General features: G+C 41.2%; 1 protein-coding gene across 3 annotated transcripts in view; it reads left to right on the top strand.

Moving 5' to 3' along the window:
- Positions 1 to 20630, top strand: part of pms1 (PMS1 homolog 1, mismatch repair system component) — a 65739-nt gene that overhangs the window by 22628 nt on the left and 22481 nt on the right. For all 3 annotated transcript variants that reach the window (XM_064975831.1, XM_064975830.1, XM_064975833.1), the window contains exons 9-11: positions 512 to 1326; positions 17968 to 18444; positions 19409 to 19539. In XM_064975831.1, the coding sequence (XP_064831903.1) occupies positions 512 to 1326; positions 17968 to 18444; positions 19409 to 19539 (1423 nt within the window). The remainder of the gene's footprint in view (positions 1 to 511; positions 1327 to 17967; positions 18445 to 19408; positions 19540 to 20630) is intronic.

Here is a 20630-nt window from a genome sequence, read left to right as displayed (position 1 = left end):
TTTCCTTGCAGACTGGTTGAAAGATTAGAGAACTAAGGGGAAACAGAATATGATGGGTAGCTGCAGAACCAGTTACCAGTCAACTTAGACATTTCGGCTTTCAGACTGATTCAACTGCGAATGTGCAATGCAAGATCCATTTAGCAAATTCACAATTTCCTTACGTGTAGCCTCTGCGGTACAGCAAGGAATCCACGTACTTGCTTTGGCTAGTAAACGTTACGGTCTCTTAACTTGAACTTCTCTTAAATGTAACTCCTCAAAACAACTTGATTTTATAAAAATAGAAAGTGCTGACCGTAAACAGTAAGTTGACAATCAGTTCTGCACCCACCACCATTTGAAATAAGAGGAGCTGACCAGTGCTGTAATTAACCACAGAAATTAAATGAACAGTTACCTGGTTGCACAGCCATTTCATGTAAAACAGAAAGGGAAAAGTGAACAGCATGGGCATTCGTGTGTGTGTGTGTGTGTGTGTGGTATTTCTCACTGAGACTTTGACTCTCAGGTGGCTGTGCTGGCTGCAGTGGAGACGCTGTTGGTTTCCTTCTATGGCCCTGGGTTGGGGTCTGCCACTGAGGCTCCACCAGTCACTACAGAATATGATGGAGGCAGCGGCCTGCATGCTGGCCCATCACTGGGCGACTGTAGGGGAAACGCTGAGTTAGAGGACAGTCTTGCGGAGCACAGTGTCAGAGTGGCCAAAGCTCCATCTGACTGCAGTGATGGCCCTCTATCCAGGGTAGTGGCTGGTGACCAGACAGCAGACACTAGCTCCTCCTCTTCCTCTGAAGACTGGATAGTCAACCTAAATCCAGGGGACTTTGACCTGGCATTTCCACAATTGGAAGATTACATGGCTTCGACCGGCACCGGAACAACAAATCCAGGCACGGCCAAAGGCCTGGAGAGGCTTGACAACCACGACCAAGGTCATGACAAAGGCAAAGACGTTGAGCAGTTATCAGCAGTGAGTTGGAGCCGAGGAACGGCTCTGACAGACCCCTCCACAGGTGCGCCGTTGCAGCCCGTCAAGATCCACCTGGCCACCGGATGGAGCAGTGACCTTGGCCAGGTCAAGGCCAAGGGTGAGAGCAGCCCTGGCAAAAAGGTGTCCAACGCTATAACGGAGAAACGGGCGGCGCTGACGGCCTACGACTTGATCAATAACCGTGCCATGAGGACACCCCTGTCCCCTGCCGCCCTGTTTGAGAGGGAGACCCGGGCATCGGTTCTCCAGGAGAAGCCCACAGCCAGCCTCCAGGACATCACCACTGCCGTGCAGGAGAGATGGAAAAACCTGGGGGAGGAGGATCGAAAAAAGTGGGTTTCCAGACTTCACTTTCAAAGCAGTTATTTCCATTTGTTATTATAAGCAAGGTAAAAAAAAAAAAAAAAAAAGGTTGACCTGTCACTTGCATGTGTAAAATATGGCCCAGGAAATTTTGCTTGGCATATTCATGTTGCTACCCAGACAGAGAATTGTTGAGATGAGCTATGTTTATATTTTCCAGACAACTGAATCTGATTACTAGGTTACATGGTCAATATTTTCCACTGTAAAACAGGTATTCTGCATGATGAAATATCTCCCCTTTTTCCAAAGTATGCCATGCATCTTAGGCACTCAAAAGTATTTTGCTAGTCAGACGCTTAACAGATTTAACTTAATATTCTGTATGTGGACACGCACTAACCCTCTCCTCTGTCTCGCCCTTCTGGTGCGGCTTATTCCTAGTTGAAGGAAGACGTCAAAGATCTTAATCAGCAAGTGCAAAAGATGGGCCACATTTCAGATGCATCAAAAAAGTATTGATTTATGAATATGTTCTAGTATTTCAATTTGTTGCGTTTTCGACAAATAAGAAGATGTAGGCGAACGAAACGGATGATATACACTTATACAAAACATTAAGAACACCTGCTCTTTCCATGACAGGCTGACCAGGTGAAAGCTTTGATTCCTTATTGATGTCACTTGTTAAATCCATTTCAACTCGTGTAGATGAAAGGGAGGAGAGACAGGTTAAATAATTACTTTTAAGCCTTTAGATAATTGAGACGTGGATTGTTCTGTATGTGTTCCATTCAGAGGGTGAATGGGCAAGACAACATATTTAAGCGCATTTTGAACAGGGTATGGTATTAGGTGACAGCACACTGGTTTGTCAAGAACTGCAACACTGCTGGGTTTCTCACGCTCAACAGTTTCCCTTGTGTATCAAGAATGGTCCACCACCCAAAGGACATCCAGCATCCCTGTGGGACATTTCAGCACCGTGAAGAGTCCATGCCCCGACGAATTGAGGCTCTTCTGAGGGCAAAATCAGGTGTTCCTAATGTTAGGTGTATGAATGAATATAGTTTTAGAAAAATTATTGGATCATTTTGTTAGCACTTTATAATAACACCATGTAATAACACATTTATAATGGATTAGTTAAATACTTTATTAATTTACCAATCATTACACCATTCATACAATGTTTGATATGGGTCCTTTTATAAACCATTTACTAATCATTAAGTATTTTTGCTTGGCCTCAAGTGTGGCCTATTTATGCTTCATAAGTATATAAGCTGATGCTCCTTAAGTTCTCAAAATAGCCAAGAGCATAACCAATGGTTAAAGAATAAGCATACAACACAGGATGTTAAAGGAAATATATCAACCATTTTATTCACAAACCGTGAAACTGTTGCAAGGAATTGAGGGAGAGTTGTAATGTAACTGTTTTGCTAATGTCAACCTAGTGAGTGGTAGTTAATCATGAAACGGGGAGATGTAGCCTACAACTAGTGGACTTTTTATTCCTTCGCTACTGATGTGTGATTGAGGTAGAAATGTGAAGTGTACAATGCATGGCGAAAAGTATGTGGACACCTGCTTGTCGAACATCTCATTCCAAAATCATGGGCATTAATATGAAGTTGGTCCCCCCCCCCCCCCTTTTGCTGCTATAGTATATTTGCTTACATTCCCAGCTAACAAGATGCTTGTTTTTTTTCCTGTTTCTTCCGATGCAATTCATTTGGAAACTGGCCCAGCTTCGTAACTAATCAGCGAACATTGTCAAACTCTGTAGTTAGTCTGTCAGGCAAAAAAGCTAGAGTTGATTGGAGGAGACGGAGTTTGTGTGTGTGGAATGGGAGGCGTGTAACTGTCACACTATCTTTTTATGGAACCCCTTATTAGGAAGAGAGTATGTGTATGGTTTAGGAAGAATAAAGAGCAGAAGGAAGAGCGAGATTATGTTCCTAACCACAATTGTATCCTATTCGTTGCTCCTCTCCCTCTGTTACTCTAGGTCAGTGTTAGAGAAGGAAGTGATGTGGAGATTCAGGGCTCACAGCGAAAGGCAGGGAGGAAGACAAGTTAGAGATGTGGAGGGAGGAAGACAAGTTAGAGATGTGGAGGGAGAAAGGAAGAGGAGAGTGAAAGGAGGGGGGGGGGGGAGAGCACACATGAGGGGAGCCTACATGAGAGGAGCCTATGTTTCCATCGAGTGTGTCTCGAAGTCCAACCATTCACCCTTGAACCACACAGCCTGGCCCTGAAGTGACAGTGCCAGGAGTTTTGGAGTGATCTTTAAGTGGTAGGAACTTATATTGGTTCACGTGGACCAGGTTGTAACTCATTTGAAAGCAGGTGAAGTTTTGAGGGTGCAAGAGGGGGTGTGGTGTGCGTCCTGAGTGGACACGGGGCAGAAAGTGTGAGATGTGTAGAAACCTCTTTTTAGGTGCTCTACGTATTCTGTGCCACTTTGCAGGATGGGGCCGTGCTTCCAGAAGTTCCATGACATGTTGTAGACTAGATGGAAACACAAACATGACCGTGTGAAATATGAATTGTCCTACAAATATTTAATATGAAGTTGGTCGCCCCTTTGCTCCAATAACAGCCTCCACTCTTCTGTTAAAGCTTTCCACTAGATGTTGGAACATTGCTGCGGGGACTTGCTTCCATTCAGCCACGAGCTTTAGTGAAGTCGGACACTGATGTTGGGTGATTAGGCCTGTCTTGCAGTCGCCGTTCCAATTCATCTCAAAAGTGTTCAATGGGGTTGGTTAATTGCTCAAGTTCTTCCACACCAATCTCGACAAACCTTATCTGTATGGAGCTCGCTTTGTGCATTGCCATGCTGAAACAGGAAAGGGCCTTCCCCAAACTGTTGCCACAATGTTGGAAGCACAGAATTGTCTAGAATGTAATTGTATGCTGTAGCATTAAGAATTCCCTTCATTGGAACTAAGGGGCTTATCCCGGACCATGAAAACAGCCCCAGACCATTATTCATCCTCTACCTAACTTTACAGTTTAAAAAATAAGTATATTTCAACTTTATTTAACCAGGTAGGCCAGGTGAGAACAAGTTCTCATTTACAACTGTGACCTGGACAAGATAAAGCAAAGCAGTGGGACAAAAACAACAGTTACACATGGGATAAACAAACATACAGTCAGTAACACAATAGAAAAATATATGTAGTAAGGTTAGGGAGGTAAGGCAATAAACAGGCCATAGTGGTGAAATTACAATTTAGCATTAACACTGGAGTGATAGATGTACAAGTAGAGATACTGGGGTAGTTGGGTGTGCTATTTACAGATGGGCTGTGTACAGGTACAGTGATCGATAAGCTGCTCTGACAGCAGATGCTTAAAGTTCGAGGGGGAGATATAAGGCTCCAGCTTCGGTGATTTTTGCAATTCGTTCCAGTCATTGGCAGCAAAGAACAGGAAGGAAAGGCGGGGGGTGTTGGCTTTGGAGATGACCAGTGAAATATACCTTCTAGAGTGCGTGCTACGGGTTGGTGTTGCTATGGTGACCAGTGAGCTGAGATAAGGCGGGACTTTAAGTAGCAAAGACTTATAGATGACCTGGGGCTAGTGGGTTTGGCGACGAATATGTAGCGGGGGTCAGCCAACGAGAGCATACAGGTCACAGTGGTGGGTAGTATATGGAGCTTTGACAGACTACATCCAATTTGCTAGAGTGTTGGAGGCTATTTTGTAAATGACATCACTAAAGTCAAGGATCGATAGCATAGTTTTATGAGGGTATGTTTGGCAGCATGTGTGAAGGAGGCTTTGTTGCAAAATAAGAAGCCAATTTTGGATTGGAGATGCTTAATGTGAGTCTGGAAGGAGAGTTTAGTCTAACCAGACACCTAGGTATTTGTAGTTGTCCACATATTCTAAGTCAGAACCGTCCCGAGTAGTCATGCTGGACAGGCGTGTGAGTGCGGGCAGCAATCCGTTGAAGAGCATGCATTTCGTTTTACTAGCATTTAAGAGCAGTTGGAGGCCATGGAAGGAGTGTTGTATGGCATTGAAGCTTGTTTGAAGGTTTGTTAACCTGTTGAAACTCTAGGGGCGCTATTTCATTTTTGGATGAAAAACGTTCCCGTTTTAAACAAGATATTTTGTCACAAAAAGATGCTCGACTATGCATATAATTGATAGCTTTCGAAAGAAAACACACTGACGTGTCCAGAAATACCAAGATATTTTCTGTGCGTGCCCTAGAACGTGAGCTTCAGGCAAAACCAAGATGAGACGGCATCCAGGAAATGAGCAGGATTTTTGAGGCTCTGTTTTCCATTGTCTCCTTATATGGCTGTGAATGCGAGAGGAGTAAGTCTGCCCTTTCTGTCGTTTCCCCAAGGTGTCTGCAGCATTGTGACATATTTGTAGGCATATCATTGGAAGATTGACCATAAGAGACCACATTTACCAGGTGTCCGCCCGGTGTCCTGCGCCAAAATTGGTGTGCAAAAGTCAGCTGCAAGTATTTTTCCATGGAATTTAGAGAAGAATGCAAGCTTCCACGAACGATATATCAATGAAGAGATATGTGAAAAAACACCTTGAGGATTGATTCCAAACAACGTTTCCATGTTTCGGTCGATATTATGGAGTTAATTCGGAAAAAGTTTGACGTTGTAGGTGACTGAATTTTCGGTTCGTTTCGGTAGCCAAATGCGATGTACAAAACGGAACGATTTCTCCTACACACAGACGCTTTCAGGAAAAACTGTGCATTTGGTATGTAACTGAGAGCCTACGGAGCTGTGAGGGGAACGGCACCGCAGTACCTCCAGGCTCTGATCAGGCCCTACACCCAAACAAGGGCACTGCGTTCATCCACCTCTGGCCTGCTCGCCTCCCTACCACTGAGGAAGTACAGTTCCCGCTCAGCCCAGTCAAAACTGTTCGCTGCTCTGGCCCCCCAATGGTGGAACAAACTCCCTCACGACGCCAGGACAGCGGAGTCAATCACCACCTTCCGGAGACACCTGAAACCCCACCTCTTCAAGGAATACCTAGGATAGGATAAAGCAATCCTTCTCACCCCCTCCCCCCCCTTAAATGATTTAGATGCACTATTGTAAAGTGGCTGTTCCACTGGATGTCAGAAGGTGAATTCACCAATTTGTAAGTCGCTCTGGATAAGAGCGTCTGCTAAATGACTTAAATGTAAAATGTAAATGAGAGTCTCCTCATTGAAAACATCCGAAGCTCTTCAAAGGTAAATTATTTTATTTATTTGGTTATCTGGTTTTTGTGAAAATGTTGCGTGCTAAATGCTACTCAAAATGCTAAGCTAGCTTAGCATACTCTTACACAAATTAGTCAATTTCTATGGTTCAAAAGCATATTTTGAAAATCTGAGATGACAGTGTTGTTAAGAAAAGGCTAAGCTTGAGAGCAGACGCATTATTTTCATTTTATTTGCGATTTTCAGAAATCGTTAACGTTGCGTTATGCTAATGAGCCTGAGGCTTTAGTCACGATCCCGGATCCGGGATGGGGAGTTTCAACAGGTTAACACGGTGTCCAATGGTCAGATCTATACAGAATGTTGTTGTCTGCGTGGAGGTGGATCAGAGAATCACACACAGCAAGAGCAACATCATTGATATATACAGAGAAAAGAGTTGGCCCGAGAATTGAACCCTGTGGCACCCCTAGAGACTGCCAGAGGTCCGGACAACAGGCCCTCCGATTTGACACACTGAACTCTATCTGAGAAGTTGGCACTATGCATTGGGGCAGGTAGCGTTCTCCTGGCATCTGCCAAAACCGGATTTGTCCGTCGGACTGCAAGAGGGTGAAGCGTGATTAATCACTACAGAGAAGGCGTTTCCACTGCTCCAGAGTTGAATGGTGGCGAGCTTTACACCACTCCAGCCGGCTGCTCGGCCATGGAAACCCATTTCCTGAATCTCCAGAAGAACAGTTCTTACTCTGACGTTTCTTTGAGGTAGTTTGGAACTCGTTCTGTGAGCTTGTGTGGCCTTCCACTTTGTGGCTGAGCTGTTGTTGCTGCTAGATGTTTCCACTTCACATTAACAGCACTTACAGTTGACAAGGGCAGACATTTTCCGAACTGACCTGTTGAAAAGGTGGCATCCTATGACTGTGTCACGTTGAATGTCACTGAACTCTTCAATAAGGCCATTCTACTGCCAATGTTTGTCTATGGAGATGGCATGGCTGTGTGCTTGATTTTATTCACCTGTCAGAAACGGGTGTGGCTGAAGGCCACATTTGAAGGCGTGTCCATATACAGTTGAAGTCAGAAGTTTACAAAACATTAAATCGTTTTTCAACAACTCCACATATTTCTTGTTAACAAACTATAGTTCTGGCAAGTCGGTTAGGACATCTACTTTGTGCACGACAAGTCAATTTTCCAACAATTGTTTACAGATTATTTCACTTATAATTCACTATCACAATTCCAGTGGGTCCAGTTTACATACACTAAGTTGACTGTGCCTTTAAACAGCTTGGAAAATTCCAGAAAAGGATGTCATGGCTTTGAAGCTTCTGATAGGCTAATTGACATCATTTGAGTCAATAGGAGGTGTACCTGTGGATGCATTTCAAGGCCTCCCTTCAAACTCAGTGCCTCTTTGCTTGACATCATGAGAAAATCAAAAGAAATCAGCCAGTCCGGTTCATCCTTGGGCGCTATTACCAAACGCCTGAAGGTACCACGTTCATCTGTACAAACAATAGTGCGCAAGTATTAACACCATGGGACCACACAGCCGTCATACCACTCAGGAAGGAGAAGTGTTCTGTCTCCTAGAGATGAACATACTTTGGTGCGAAAAGTGCAAATCAATCCCCAGAACAGCAGCAAAGGACCTTGTGAAGATGCTGGAGGAAACAGGTACGAAAGTATCTATATCCACAGTAAAACGAGTCCTAAATCGACATAACCTGAAAGGCCGCTCAGCAAGGAAGAAGCCACTGCTCCAAAACCGCCATAAAAAAGCCAGACTACGGTTTGCAACTGCACATGGGGACAAAGATTGTACTTTTTGGAGAATTGTCCTCTGGTCTGATGAAACAAAAATAGAACTGTTTGGTCATAATGGCAATCGTTATGTTTGGAGGGAAAAGGGGGAGGCTTGCAAGCCGAAGAACACCATCCCAACCGTGAAGCATGGGGGTGGCAGCAGCATGTTGTGGGGGTGCTTTGCTGCAGAAGGGACTGGTGCACTTCACAAAATAGATGGCATCATGAGGTAGGAAAATTGTGGCTATATTGAAGCAACATCTCAAGACATCACTCAGGAAGTTAAAGCTTGGTCGCAAATGGGTCTTCCAAATGGACAATGACCCCAAGCTTACTTTGAAAGTTCTGGCAAAATGGCTTAAGGACAACAAAGTCAAGGTATTGGAGTGGCCATCACAAAGCCCTGACCTCAATCCTACAGAAAATGTGTGGGCAGAACTGAAAAAGCGTGTGCGAGCAAGGAGGCCTACAAACCTGACTCAGTTACACCAGCTCTGTCAGGAGGAATGGGCAAAAATTCACCCAACTTATTACCTGAAACGTTTGACCCAAGTTAAACAATGCTTCCAAATATTAATTGAGTGTATGTTAACTTCTGACCCACTGGGAATGTGATGAAAGAAATAAAAGCTGAAGTAAACCATTCTCTCTGCTATATTATTCTGACATTTCACCTAACTGACCGAAGACAGGGAATTTTTACTAAGATTAAATGTCAGGAATTGTGAAAAACTGAGTTTAAATGTATTTGGTTGTGTACGTAAACTTCAGACTTTGTGTGTGATTTGCAGGTAGAAATGTTCATGTTTCACCTTTTTGTTTCCATTGCTTCAGTCTTTTAACTGCGGACTTTGGCTTTCCTTTTGCGAGGGCAAACCGGAACTCCCAATTTCTAACACACATGGACCCAGAACTTTATCGCACAGCTGACCAAATTATGTGAGATTCTAGTTCTTGGTTGATTACACACTTTTTGTTTTTGTAGAAAAGTCACTGCCAAGAATCACTTGTTAGTATTTATAAAGTATAAATAGCCCACACTTTAGATGAGACCACACAATAATATTTAACTAATGATTAGTAAATGTTTTATAAGGAACCATTTTAAACATCTTATGAATCATTATTAAATACTTTAAAAGTTGTTTATAAATGTGTGAATAACCAGGTTACTAACATTTACAAATTAGTAATGATTAATCATTTATGAATAAATGATTTACTAATTAATAAATAAATGCTTTATTATGTGGAGCTATTATAAAGTGCTATCAATATTTTGAACATTTTGCAACTTTGGGGAATTACACAAATGTTGCACATCTTACATTTTGTTATTTTGTTATTTTTTAATTTTTTTTCCCCAGTATCCATACCACAGCACACTGTAATAGGTTCTGCATGACTCATGATTCCGCACAAGGCAACTTGCCTTTGTGCTTTCCTAACGGTGTAGAATTATTTTAATCGAACGTATCAAAGATGAGCAATGCATGTCGTACTACCATTTTCTGGACTTCTAACAACATCCAGATACGCTTTCACAGGCCAGTAAATCCAATCATAAACGGCGTTATCTTCTGATCTCAATCCACCGAGACCGAACAACATGGAATAACATCATTAGACTCTACTGAATTTATCGTAGATTACTGCAATACCAGTTGAAAGGATGGAAAATGTGTATCAGCATTAGCCTACGTGTGGAACCTATGTAAGGTATGGACGAGTGTATGGAAAAAGACATCTGTTTTAGAATCCCGCCATGTGTTAGTGCTGTCTTAAACATGAAATAAGAGGAGGCAAATATTTGGCTCTTTTCGACGCTGCTGTTAAGTGGCACGCCACTTCTACGAATCGTTATCGCTCTCCCATGAACTTTAGTAACACAGGTCAGTTGAATGTGGGGATGCAGTGCCATAAACCCATAGGGTTATTTACTTGGAAGCGTGTGGGAATGGAAGTTAGCAGACCCCCCCCCCCCCCCCCCACACTTGATGTAGCTCTTGCAATGTTTTATTTGTTGTGATTATTTTAAGCAATAGAATGAGGAAAGATAACAAAAGCACTGTCTGTCTTCCAGCTAAATGTATAGACCAGATCCTCCTCCCTGTGCTAGAGAAGCACTGACTTCTTATTGCACGCACTATATACTTTTGATCCTCTCTTATGAAAGCCAGGCTCTAAATGCAAACATAGTGTTACCTAATAATGCAGTAGCTTGAAACATTGAGTATAGCACAGTCCACTGTAGTCAGTCTTAGTGGACACTGTAGCTGCTGGGAGGATTTTTGAGGATCTCTCCCTTATTTCCCATGTGTGCACTGCATAACCAACACCTGGCTGGAATCTGAAACCGCACACTTTATCCAGGGAGACTTAAATTGCCTTACTGCTTTACATTGCTGTTGTGTAGGTGGACCTTTGTCTTAAGGCTGTACTGTTTGGACTTCCAGAAGGTACGGCGTTGGTAGAAGGTGATTTACAGTATAGATGGACACTTTAAAGAACTTTTTTTTTTATATAGCAACGCTGACTATTACTCCAGAATTTTGGGAGCACCACAAATTTTTCTCTGTCCCCTGAGCTCCCCACAAATGCTCCTTTTGGAGCCTTTCACATTAGAATACTGGTATCGCTTCTGCACTTCAAAAGTTTACAAACTTTAAAAGGTAAACTATTTTTTTTGGACCGCTTTTAGCTTATTTTTAATATACTTTCCCAGAAATGGAGACGTGTCCCTCTGACAACAATGATTTGCGCATTCTGAATTGGGTTCAATTACTTTTTTATTCTGTCACCCTGGACTGCTGTTTTCTGTTTCACTTGCGACTGTTTCCTTAAATTTAAACGGGGTGTTTCAGGGCATAAACGACTCAGGCAGATTGACAGTAAAATGGGATGGGTTTCTTTATTTGCCGACTCAATACATTAACACACACCTTGTGAAAGGAAGTGCCAAACAGATGCCATACATAATGCGGAGAAAGATTTGTGTTTTTTGAATGAATGAGGTTTGTGGAGCTAAACACTTATTTTAGTGTTTTGAACCAATATCTGATCATACTTGGATACAAGCAGTAGTTATTGCTAAGTTTATGTATTGACAGCAGCTAGAAAACCTCAACACACTGCCGCTGATGTTAATTGGCAGGAATGTGGACAATTCCAAGTGGAAGGTCAAGACTGGATATTTTAACAGTCCCCAACTTCCATTTTGAGTGATTCACCTCCCACCCCCATCTGACTACTAGTAGCAGATGTTTTTCATCTTGACATTTTCTGCACATTTTCTAAGCTATGATTTACTGCATGTCACTGGGACCCACTTAGATTCACAGAGTAAATTGAATCAAGATTCCATATGTGAATTTAGGATATTTAAGTGGTCGCAATTTGTGACACCTTCAATCAACCTGCACTACCGGTCAAAACTTTTAGAACACCTACTCATTCAAGGGTTTTCCTTTTAATTTGACTATTTTCTACATTTGTAGAATAATAGTGAAGAGACAAACTATTATATAACACATATGGAAACATGTAGTAACCAAAAGTGTTATAAAATATATTTAGATTTGTTTTTTGAGATTCTTCAAATAGCCACCTTTGCCTTGATGACAGCTTTGCACACTCTTGGCATTCTCTCAACCAGCTTCACGAGGAATGCTTTTCTAACAGTCTTGAAGGAGTTGCTGAGCACTTGTTGGCTGCTTTTCCTTCACTCTGCAGTCTGACTCATCCCAAACCATTTCAATTTAGTTGAGTTCGGGGGATTGTGGAGGCCAGATCATCTGATGCAGCACTCCATCACTGTCCTCCTTGGTCAAATAGTTCTTACACAGCCTGGATCAGTGTTGGGTCATTGTCCTGTTGAAAAACAAATGATAGTCCCACTAAGCGCAAACCAGATTGGATGGTGTATCGCTGCAAAATGCTGTGGTAGCCATGCTGGTTAAGTGTGCCTTGAATTCTAAATAAATCAGACAGTGTCACCAGCAAAGCACCCCCACACCATAACACCACCACCTCCATGCTTCACGGTGGGAAATACACATGCAGAGATCATCCGTTCACACACACCGCGTCTCACAAAGACACGGCGGTTGGAACCAAAAATCTCAAATTTGGACTCCAGACCAAAGGACAGATTTCCACCGGTCCAAGCAAGTCTCTTCTTATTGGTGTCCTTTTAGTAGTGTTTTCTTTGCAGCAATTCAACCATGAAGGCCTGATTCACGCAGTCTCCTCTGAACAGTTAATGTTGATGTGTCTGTTACTTGAACTCTGAAGCATTTATTTGGGCTGCAATTTCTGAGGCTGGTAACTTTAATGAGCTTATCCTCTGCGGCAGAGGTAACTCTGGGTCTTCCATTCCTAAGGCGGTGCTCATGAGAGCCAGTTTCATCATCACGCTTGATGGTTTTTACGACTGCACTTGAAGAAGCGTTCAAAGTTCTTAATGTTCTACATTGACCGACCTTCATGTCTTAAAGTATTGATGGACTGTCGTTTCTCTTTGCTTATTTGAGCTGTTCTTGATGTAATATTAACTTGTTTTTTTTACCAAATAGCTGTCTTCTCTATGCCCCCCTACCTTGTCACAGCACAACTGATTGGCTCAAACGCATTAAGAAGGAAAGAAATTCCACAAATGAACTTTTAAGAAGGCACACCGGTTAATTGAAATGGATTCCAGGTGACTACCTTATGAAGCTGGTTGAGAGAATGCCAAGAGTGTGCAAAGCTGTCAAGGCAAAGTGGCTATTTGAAGAATCTCAAATATAAAATATATTTAGATTTGTTTTACCCTTTTTTTTCTTGGTTACTACATGATTCCATATGTGTCATTTCATACGTTTGATGTCTTCACTATTATTCTACAATGTAGAAATAGTAAAAATAAAGAGAAACCCTTGAATGAGTAGGTGTTCTAAAAACCTTTGACCGGTAGTGTATTAACATCATTCCCGTAGATTAATTGGTTCTGAATGAATAAGCCAGAAGAACTAATTGTAAAAGATTAGGGCATTACAACTAATAAGCTGAGCTTGCAAACTGATATGCAGTGTGTAATTAAGTGATAATGCCCGAGAAACCGGTATTTTGATGATCTATTGGCACAGGTGTTAGGGCTGAAAAGTCAAGGGCCGGCAAACTGTGCCAATATGTGACCAACTGGCTCGATTCGGCCTTATGTAGCAACATTTTAAATTGTGCTTTTTATATTGGATAAAAGTACACTCAGAGCTAGAAAATGATATATCATTCACTACAGTTGAGGAACAATGGGAAAGTAATTCTGCTTTGAAAGTTGATTTAACCTCACTTCTGAGAAAAGTAAATTCAATCTGTCGTGTCAGTGCGCTATCGGCATTTGTAAACGCAGAGCACTGTCAGATTGTCCATTCATAAATTCAAATTTGGAGCGTTCAGAGCGCACACTGTGTAGGCTCTGGTTGAGGATTAGGGTTGATCCGAGCATTCTGACCTAGCCAGTTAGCTTGGGTACTTGACTGCTGTTAACGTTGGCTAACTTGCTAGCTACTTCCAGACACAAATGCGAGAACAGCTCACTCTGACCATTTTACTCGCCCTCTCAGAGCTGGTTAGGCTGTTTTATGTTATCCAGAGCGTTGGTGACTAACTGTGCTGCTGGCAACAATTTAATTGCGCTTTTTTGCCAACATTTACTGACAGTGGCCATATTCAACGGGTGCTGAGCGTTCATAAATTCGTCAGCTATTCTGCACTCTGGTACTCTCAGATGAGTGCTCTGAATTCGGGGTAGATAGCCAGTTGTCGCAGTGACATCAACATTCCATTGAAATGGTTACTTGCATAGTGGAGTCTTTTAGTTTAGACATGTAACTAGTTAAACAATGAACCATAATCCCAACTCATAATGTTACTACCCTGCATGAAGCTGCAGGTAGCTAACCAACCAGGTTCAATGTTAGCTAGCTAACATTAGGCTATAACTTGCAATGCAAATGGCACTGAGATACATTTATGATCTGTGTAGTAATATTATTTGTAACGTTAACTAGCGATCCAGCTAACTTGAAATGAAGTTAGCCTTAACTTGAAATGAAAATGATTTTCTGACAAAATTAGAATTGCTTAATATCTGAAAATGTAGCTTGCAAGACCATCTTCTCCCTTTGTCACGGATGCCATTGTTTTTGAAGATGTAATCTGGAGACAGGTATTTTATACAATAGCCTTTTGTGTGTTCTCTTTTCGACTCCCTCTGCATAATTGCAATCAAACGGCAGAATTTTCTCCCTCCTTATCTATCATACTTTAATTCAACTGGGGGCATTCCACTGATCTCAAGTCGGTTCTCCAGAAAGTGGAGAGCAACATTGTTGACGCGCGACATACGCCTAGTTTCCTGAAACGAGTCACACATCTATATGTGTGTGTATATGTATGTGTGTGTGTGTATGTATGTATGTATATATATATATATATATATATACCTCCAAACACCCACTTCGAGGGCATTATATCTTTAATACAATGGGTTACCAACATATTCAAATAATAGACATATTTTCATTAAACTTTATTTTGATTAATTTATTCATGCTATTTCATCCTTCCACAAGATATAGTCCCGACAAAAATTTGCATTTGTTTAAGCTGTTTTCTAGTGACATTTGTTTGGAATCATGGCATAGTGGCAAAATGTGCTCAATTGTCAGGACGCTGTTGTTCAGAGGGTTACAACAACGCAAACGCAATCACTTCAAACTGAGGCTGGAAAGACTGCAAACTAGCTGCACTTCATTTCATTTGATCTTTTTTTTTATTGACATTTCTTTATATATATCCATATAAATGATGCCAGCTGATTCATGATTTCAACTGGCTGAGAAACGCTGCCTGCCTGCCAATAATATATTGTCCGGACTCCCGACACGTTCATTACTATGGGACAGCTGGAGATCGAATTTGAATATTGAAACGATGTTGCAAATGTTGGCGAGACAGACCGCAAGGTTTATGCAAATCTCTGCTGTTAGTCTAAAAGAAATGTGAGATAATATTTAGATGCTTTTTAGTGGAGATCAGGTTTATAAATTGTCTGGCTGGGCTGATGAGACAGTGGATTGCGCAGTCAGATGGAACAGAGTAAATTGGCATTTTAATGTCAATATTCCACAGTGGTAACTGGAATAGACACTGGCTGGAATGTGGTTTTAACCAATCAGCATTAAGGATTAGACCCACCCGTTGTATAATGCACAGTAGCTTACAATAACTAACTTTCTGAGCTCAAATTTGTAGATAGTTCTGAATTCTCAGATTGACAATTTTAAAGGGTATATTAGTGTTTTTAAAAAGCACTTCCTCACTGCTTTGAACAAAAAATCCTAGGAATAAGCATTTTTGAGTGCAGTACTCCTTTTAACATCTTAAAGATGGTTTATAACCCAGTGCAACTTTGTGCTGCGTCTTGTGAGATGATGTAGGAGGAATCCTGAATGTGATTGCTGACCAGATCTGGGATAACTATAGTTTTAACTCTGCTTTGTGGAAAGTAACTATTTTTTTCAGGGGTGACCAAATGGTTACTTTGGAGGTGACTACAACTATTTGAATACAGATCCCCAAAGATTACTTGAATACAGAGCTGAGAAAGCAACTACTTTTCTGAAACTATTAGATTTGCTATCTTCAACTAAAGGCAGGACTGTATCTTTATCAGGACCCCCGAGTGGCGCAACATCTCAGTGCAAACGGCGTCACTACATTCCCTGGGTCGAATCCAGGCTGTATCACATTCGGCCGTGATTGGGAGTCCCATAGGGCGGCGCACAATTGGTCCAGCGTCGTCCGGGTTTGGCCGGGGTAGGCCGTCCATTGTAAATAAGAATTTGTTCTTAACTGACTTGCCTAGTTAAATAAAAATGTATACAAATCTGGAACTGCATGTTGAAGATTGAATGAATAGAGCACACACAATCTCCTGACAGTCATATTTGATGAACACAATACATTTCTATCTGAACATTTTATAAATGTCCATTCTCTTAACTGTCCATAGACCAAGGTATACATAATCAGTTCAAACCGATGCTATTCTGTAAGATTAAGTATAAATAAGTTATGCTCAGTTACTGTATGACTCTTTCAGCAAGCCGCAAACAATTTCTTTGATACCTAAAAATACTGCAGAGTAATTCAAAGCCATTTGCAAATAGCACATTGGATGCTTAGCGAAAACAACTTCGATCCTCTGTCCATCTGAGGCTAAGTGTTCTTGTCGTCTTTCTTGTCATCTGTCATATTTTTTTAAAGGGATACTCTCCTCAGAATACAAACTAACATTTTCCACATACCTTGGATGTAGTTGATTCAAGAAGGCAGTTTTGAGATTTCCTTTTGACACTTCAGCCATATTTTGTTTCTGTTAGCATTCTCGGTAACACTTAACATTAAACAGTTCTTGTAATCAAATGACTTCTGGAGCAATATTTTATCAGCAAGTTGTTGCATAATACTTGCATTTTAATTGCATAGCAATGAGCTGAGAGTTACCTACTGTACACGAGGAATAGGTTCTGTTCCTTGTTCCGCTTATATTATGCATTATAAAGCAAAGTACTATGTCAGGAAATGTTGCTGTTGTAATCAGTTACTACACATGCATAAGAACTTGATGTCAAGTGTTAGTTTATTACCTTATGTCTTATTCATTATGATAATGTATTCCATGTCCCTCGTATGTAAGTCTAGGCTATAGACAGTTGATTGTTTAGCAACAAAGCTGACACGTGTGCAACTGTGGGCCAAAACAGACTGGGTTGTCAAAGACTGTTGATAACATGTAAAATATATTTAGTCTCCAAATGTTTATTGAAAGCATAAATACATTTGCACAATGAGCACTCTTTGTCTCTCAAATACATGGTTACCCTTACAATTTAAAAAAACATTTTTTAACTGCAGCCGACTGTGGTATTTTGGTTGCAGTAATTGCAAAATAACTGCAGTGTACTGCAAAATTACTGCAGTAAAAAATATTGTTACTGCAATTATACTGCACCCTAACTGCAATCTTTTTTAGTAAGGGTAGAGTTGTTGCTTAGGTAGCTAGCTAATTTTAGCAATATTAGCATAGACACGACATCAATCAAGACCTCAAAGCCAGACCGTCTCAATGGCAGCTTCTTGTCATTGTTGCTAGCCATCTGTCAGTTAAGAATCATAACCCACGCCTTCCGGCCACATTGATGCGCTTGCTTAATTTTTGTGATTCTGTCTGCCAACCCGTTGATAAGCGTATACTAAGATTCATCTCTAAGAGCCCTCCAAACCATGTGCTTATGATAATATGCAGTATTTAGACTAATTAAACTGTTGTAGTTTTTGGTTCTTCATCAAATATTTGGCAGCCATAAAATATATTTTCTGTTTTCAAATAACTTTACTAAATTGTTTTTCTTAGATCTGTATTTGAATGTCAAAATAGTTTTAGTTGAAACTCTAACTATATTCGACTAAAGTTGGCGTTTTCAAATAAACTACTAAATGCAATTATGTCCTGTCCAGGTCTGTTGCTACATTCTTAGAGACCTTGAGTGAGATGATAATATACCATTTCTTAATTGGCTTATTTGGTTTCTGGTCCTTGCAGGTATGAGGATAAGGCAAAGAAACACCTGGAACGCTATGACCTCCAGACCAAGCTGGCCTCTGATCGAGATGTGAGAGAGCCCGAGAGGCGGCCCTGTCTGGTCTCCCCACTGAGTCGGCCCCAGGGCCAGAAACGCAAGGTCCTGCCTTCTAACCAGCCGGTCCTAGACCAGCTCTTCTTTTCCCAGCCCCAGAAAAAGAGGAGCCTTGGGCCAAAGCCCTCACAACCACTACCGTTCAGTGTGGTTACCCTCAGGCAGCGGCTTCATCGCCTCTCATTCCAGAGCAACCCAAGACCTCAGGGCCTCCGGCTTGTAAACCGCTTGGCCTCTCAAAGCGCCTGGGTCGTTTTATGTGGTAGAAAGCTCATGTTGTTAAATCCATTTCGGGTGGAGGAGGCCTTGCTGTTTAAGAGACTTCTGGAGAATAATATACTTCCAGCCGCGATCCTGCAGAACCCGATACAGTTAACAGATAGGTGAGAAATCTGAGTGATACGTTACCCAACAGTGAAATATGAACATTGACCCAATCTTGTTCTTCGCTCATAAGTTCAGTGATTTCATAAAGCATTATATAATCTAGTCATAATGTAACATTATCTGGTACCTGCTATACAGTATCTGTAAATTAATGGGTAGAATTGTAATTTTATAATTATACTGAACAAAAAATATAAACGCAACATGTAACAATTTAAAGATTTTACTGAGTTACAGTTCATGTAAGGAAATCAGTCAATTGAAATAAATAAATGTCCTAATCTATGAATTAAACAAGACTGGGCAGGGGCATGGCCTGGAAGGGCACTGACTCACCCACTTGGGAGCCAGTCACACCACTGGGGAGCTAGGCTCAGCCAATCAGAATGAGTTTTCCCCCACAAAAGGGCTTCATTGCAGACAGAAATACTTCTCAGCATCCTGCAGGTGAAGAGAGCCCGGGTGTGGGCTGGCATAGTTACACGTGTTGTGAGGTTGGTTGGATGTACTTCCAAATTCTCTGAAGAGACATTGGCTTATGGTAGAGAAATTAACATTCAATTATCTGGCAACAGCTCTGGTGGACATTCCTGCAGTCAGCATGCCAATTGCATGCTCCCTCAACTTGAGACATCTGTGGAATTGTGTTGTGACAGAACTGCACATTTGTTTGTAGATTTTTATTGTCCCCGGCACAAGGTTATCTTGGTAAAGGATAAATGATCACTAACAGGGATGTAAACATTTGTGCACAAAATTTTAGCAAAATAAGCATTCTGTGTGTGTGAAACATTTTTGGGATCTTTTGTTCCAGCTCCTGAAACATGGGACCAACACTTTACATGTTGCATTTATATTTTTGTACAGTGTACATGATTATTTTTGGATCATTGTCCCATGTGGTACCAGGTATAGATTTGTTGTCCTTTGTTAATGCAATATGTGCTTGTCTTTTTTTAGTATCCTAGGGGGTGCTGAGTATACTCAGTCTCTCTGTACAATGGAGAAGGGAAGTCCTGAGCTGAGAGGAATGGCCATCTTCTCTGATCCCAGGCTTGTGGCCAACGGGTTTCAAATCACACTCACTCCAGGTAGGGTAGAATATGAATTAAATAGATTTTCATCATTGGTTGGTTAGTTGACAAATAGCCATATTTAAAAAAATATTTTCTAGAAAATATTCATATTCATGAAATTATAGTGAAACACAGCTTAGCCTTTTGTTAATCACCCTGTCATCTCAGATTTTGAAATTATGCTTTACAGCCAAAGCAAGACAAGCATTTGTGTAAGTTTGATAGCCTAGCATAGCATTATGCCTAGCTAGCAGCAGGCAACCTGGTCACGAAAATCAGAAAAGCAATCAAATTAAATCGTTTACCTTTGATGAGCTTCGGATGTTTTCACTCACGAGACTCCCAGCTAGATAACAAATGTTCCTTTTTTCCAAAAATATTATTTTTGTAGCCGAAATAACTCCGTTACATCTTCACGTTTGGCTGAGAATTCGACCGGATATTGCGGTCACGACAACGCCGAAACATATTCCAAATTAGCTCCATAATATCGACAGAAACATGGCAATCGTAGTTTATAATCAATCCTCAATGTGTTTTTCAAATATCTATTCGATAATATATCCACCGCGACAGCTGTATTTTCAGTAAGACCGGGAGGAAAAATAGCTACCTCTGTCTATTACGCAAGAATTACTCTGAGAGCCCTCAGCCGGACACTTACGCAATGTAGTCAGTCGCTTACGCTCATTATTCAACATAAAGACGTGAAACTACATCAAAATGCTGTAGACACCTTGGGGAATACATAGAAAAAGGAATCTGGTTGATAGCCCATTCACTGCTCAATAGGAACGCATCGGAACGCAGAGCTTTCAAAACATGAGTCACTTCCTGATTGGATTTTTCTCAGGCTTCCGCCTGCAATATCAGTTCTGTAATACTCAGACAATATTTTTACAGTTTTGGAAACTTTAGTGTTTTCTATCCTAAGCTGTCAATTATATGCATATTCTAGCATCTTGTCCTGACAAAATAGCCTGTTTACTTTGGGAACGTTATTTTTCCAAAAATGAAATTAGTGCCCCCTAGTTACAACAAGTAGAACATGTCATCTTGAAAAAGACAAATGTAAAACATTCACAACAATACAGGGGACCCAGCAC

This window comes from Oncorhynchus masou, chromosome 10 (genome assembly GCF_036934945.1).
Source record: "Oncorhynchus masou masou isolate Uvic2021 chromosome 10, UVic_Omas_1.1, whole genome shotgun sequence".
In the NCBI taxonomy this organism is placed as follows: domain Eukaryota; kingdom Metazoa; phylum Chordata; class Actinopteri; order Salmoniformes; family Salmonidae; genus Oncorhynchus; species Oncorhynchus masou.
The sequence above is the reverse complement of the archived record's forward strand: the minus strand, read 5'-3'. Positions and strand labels throughout refer to the sequence as shown.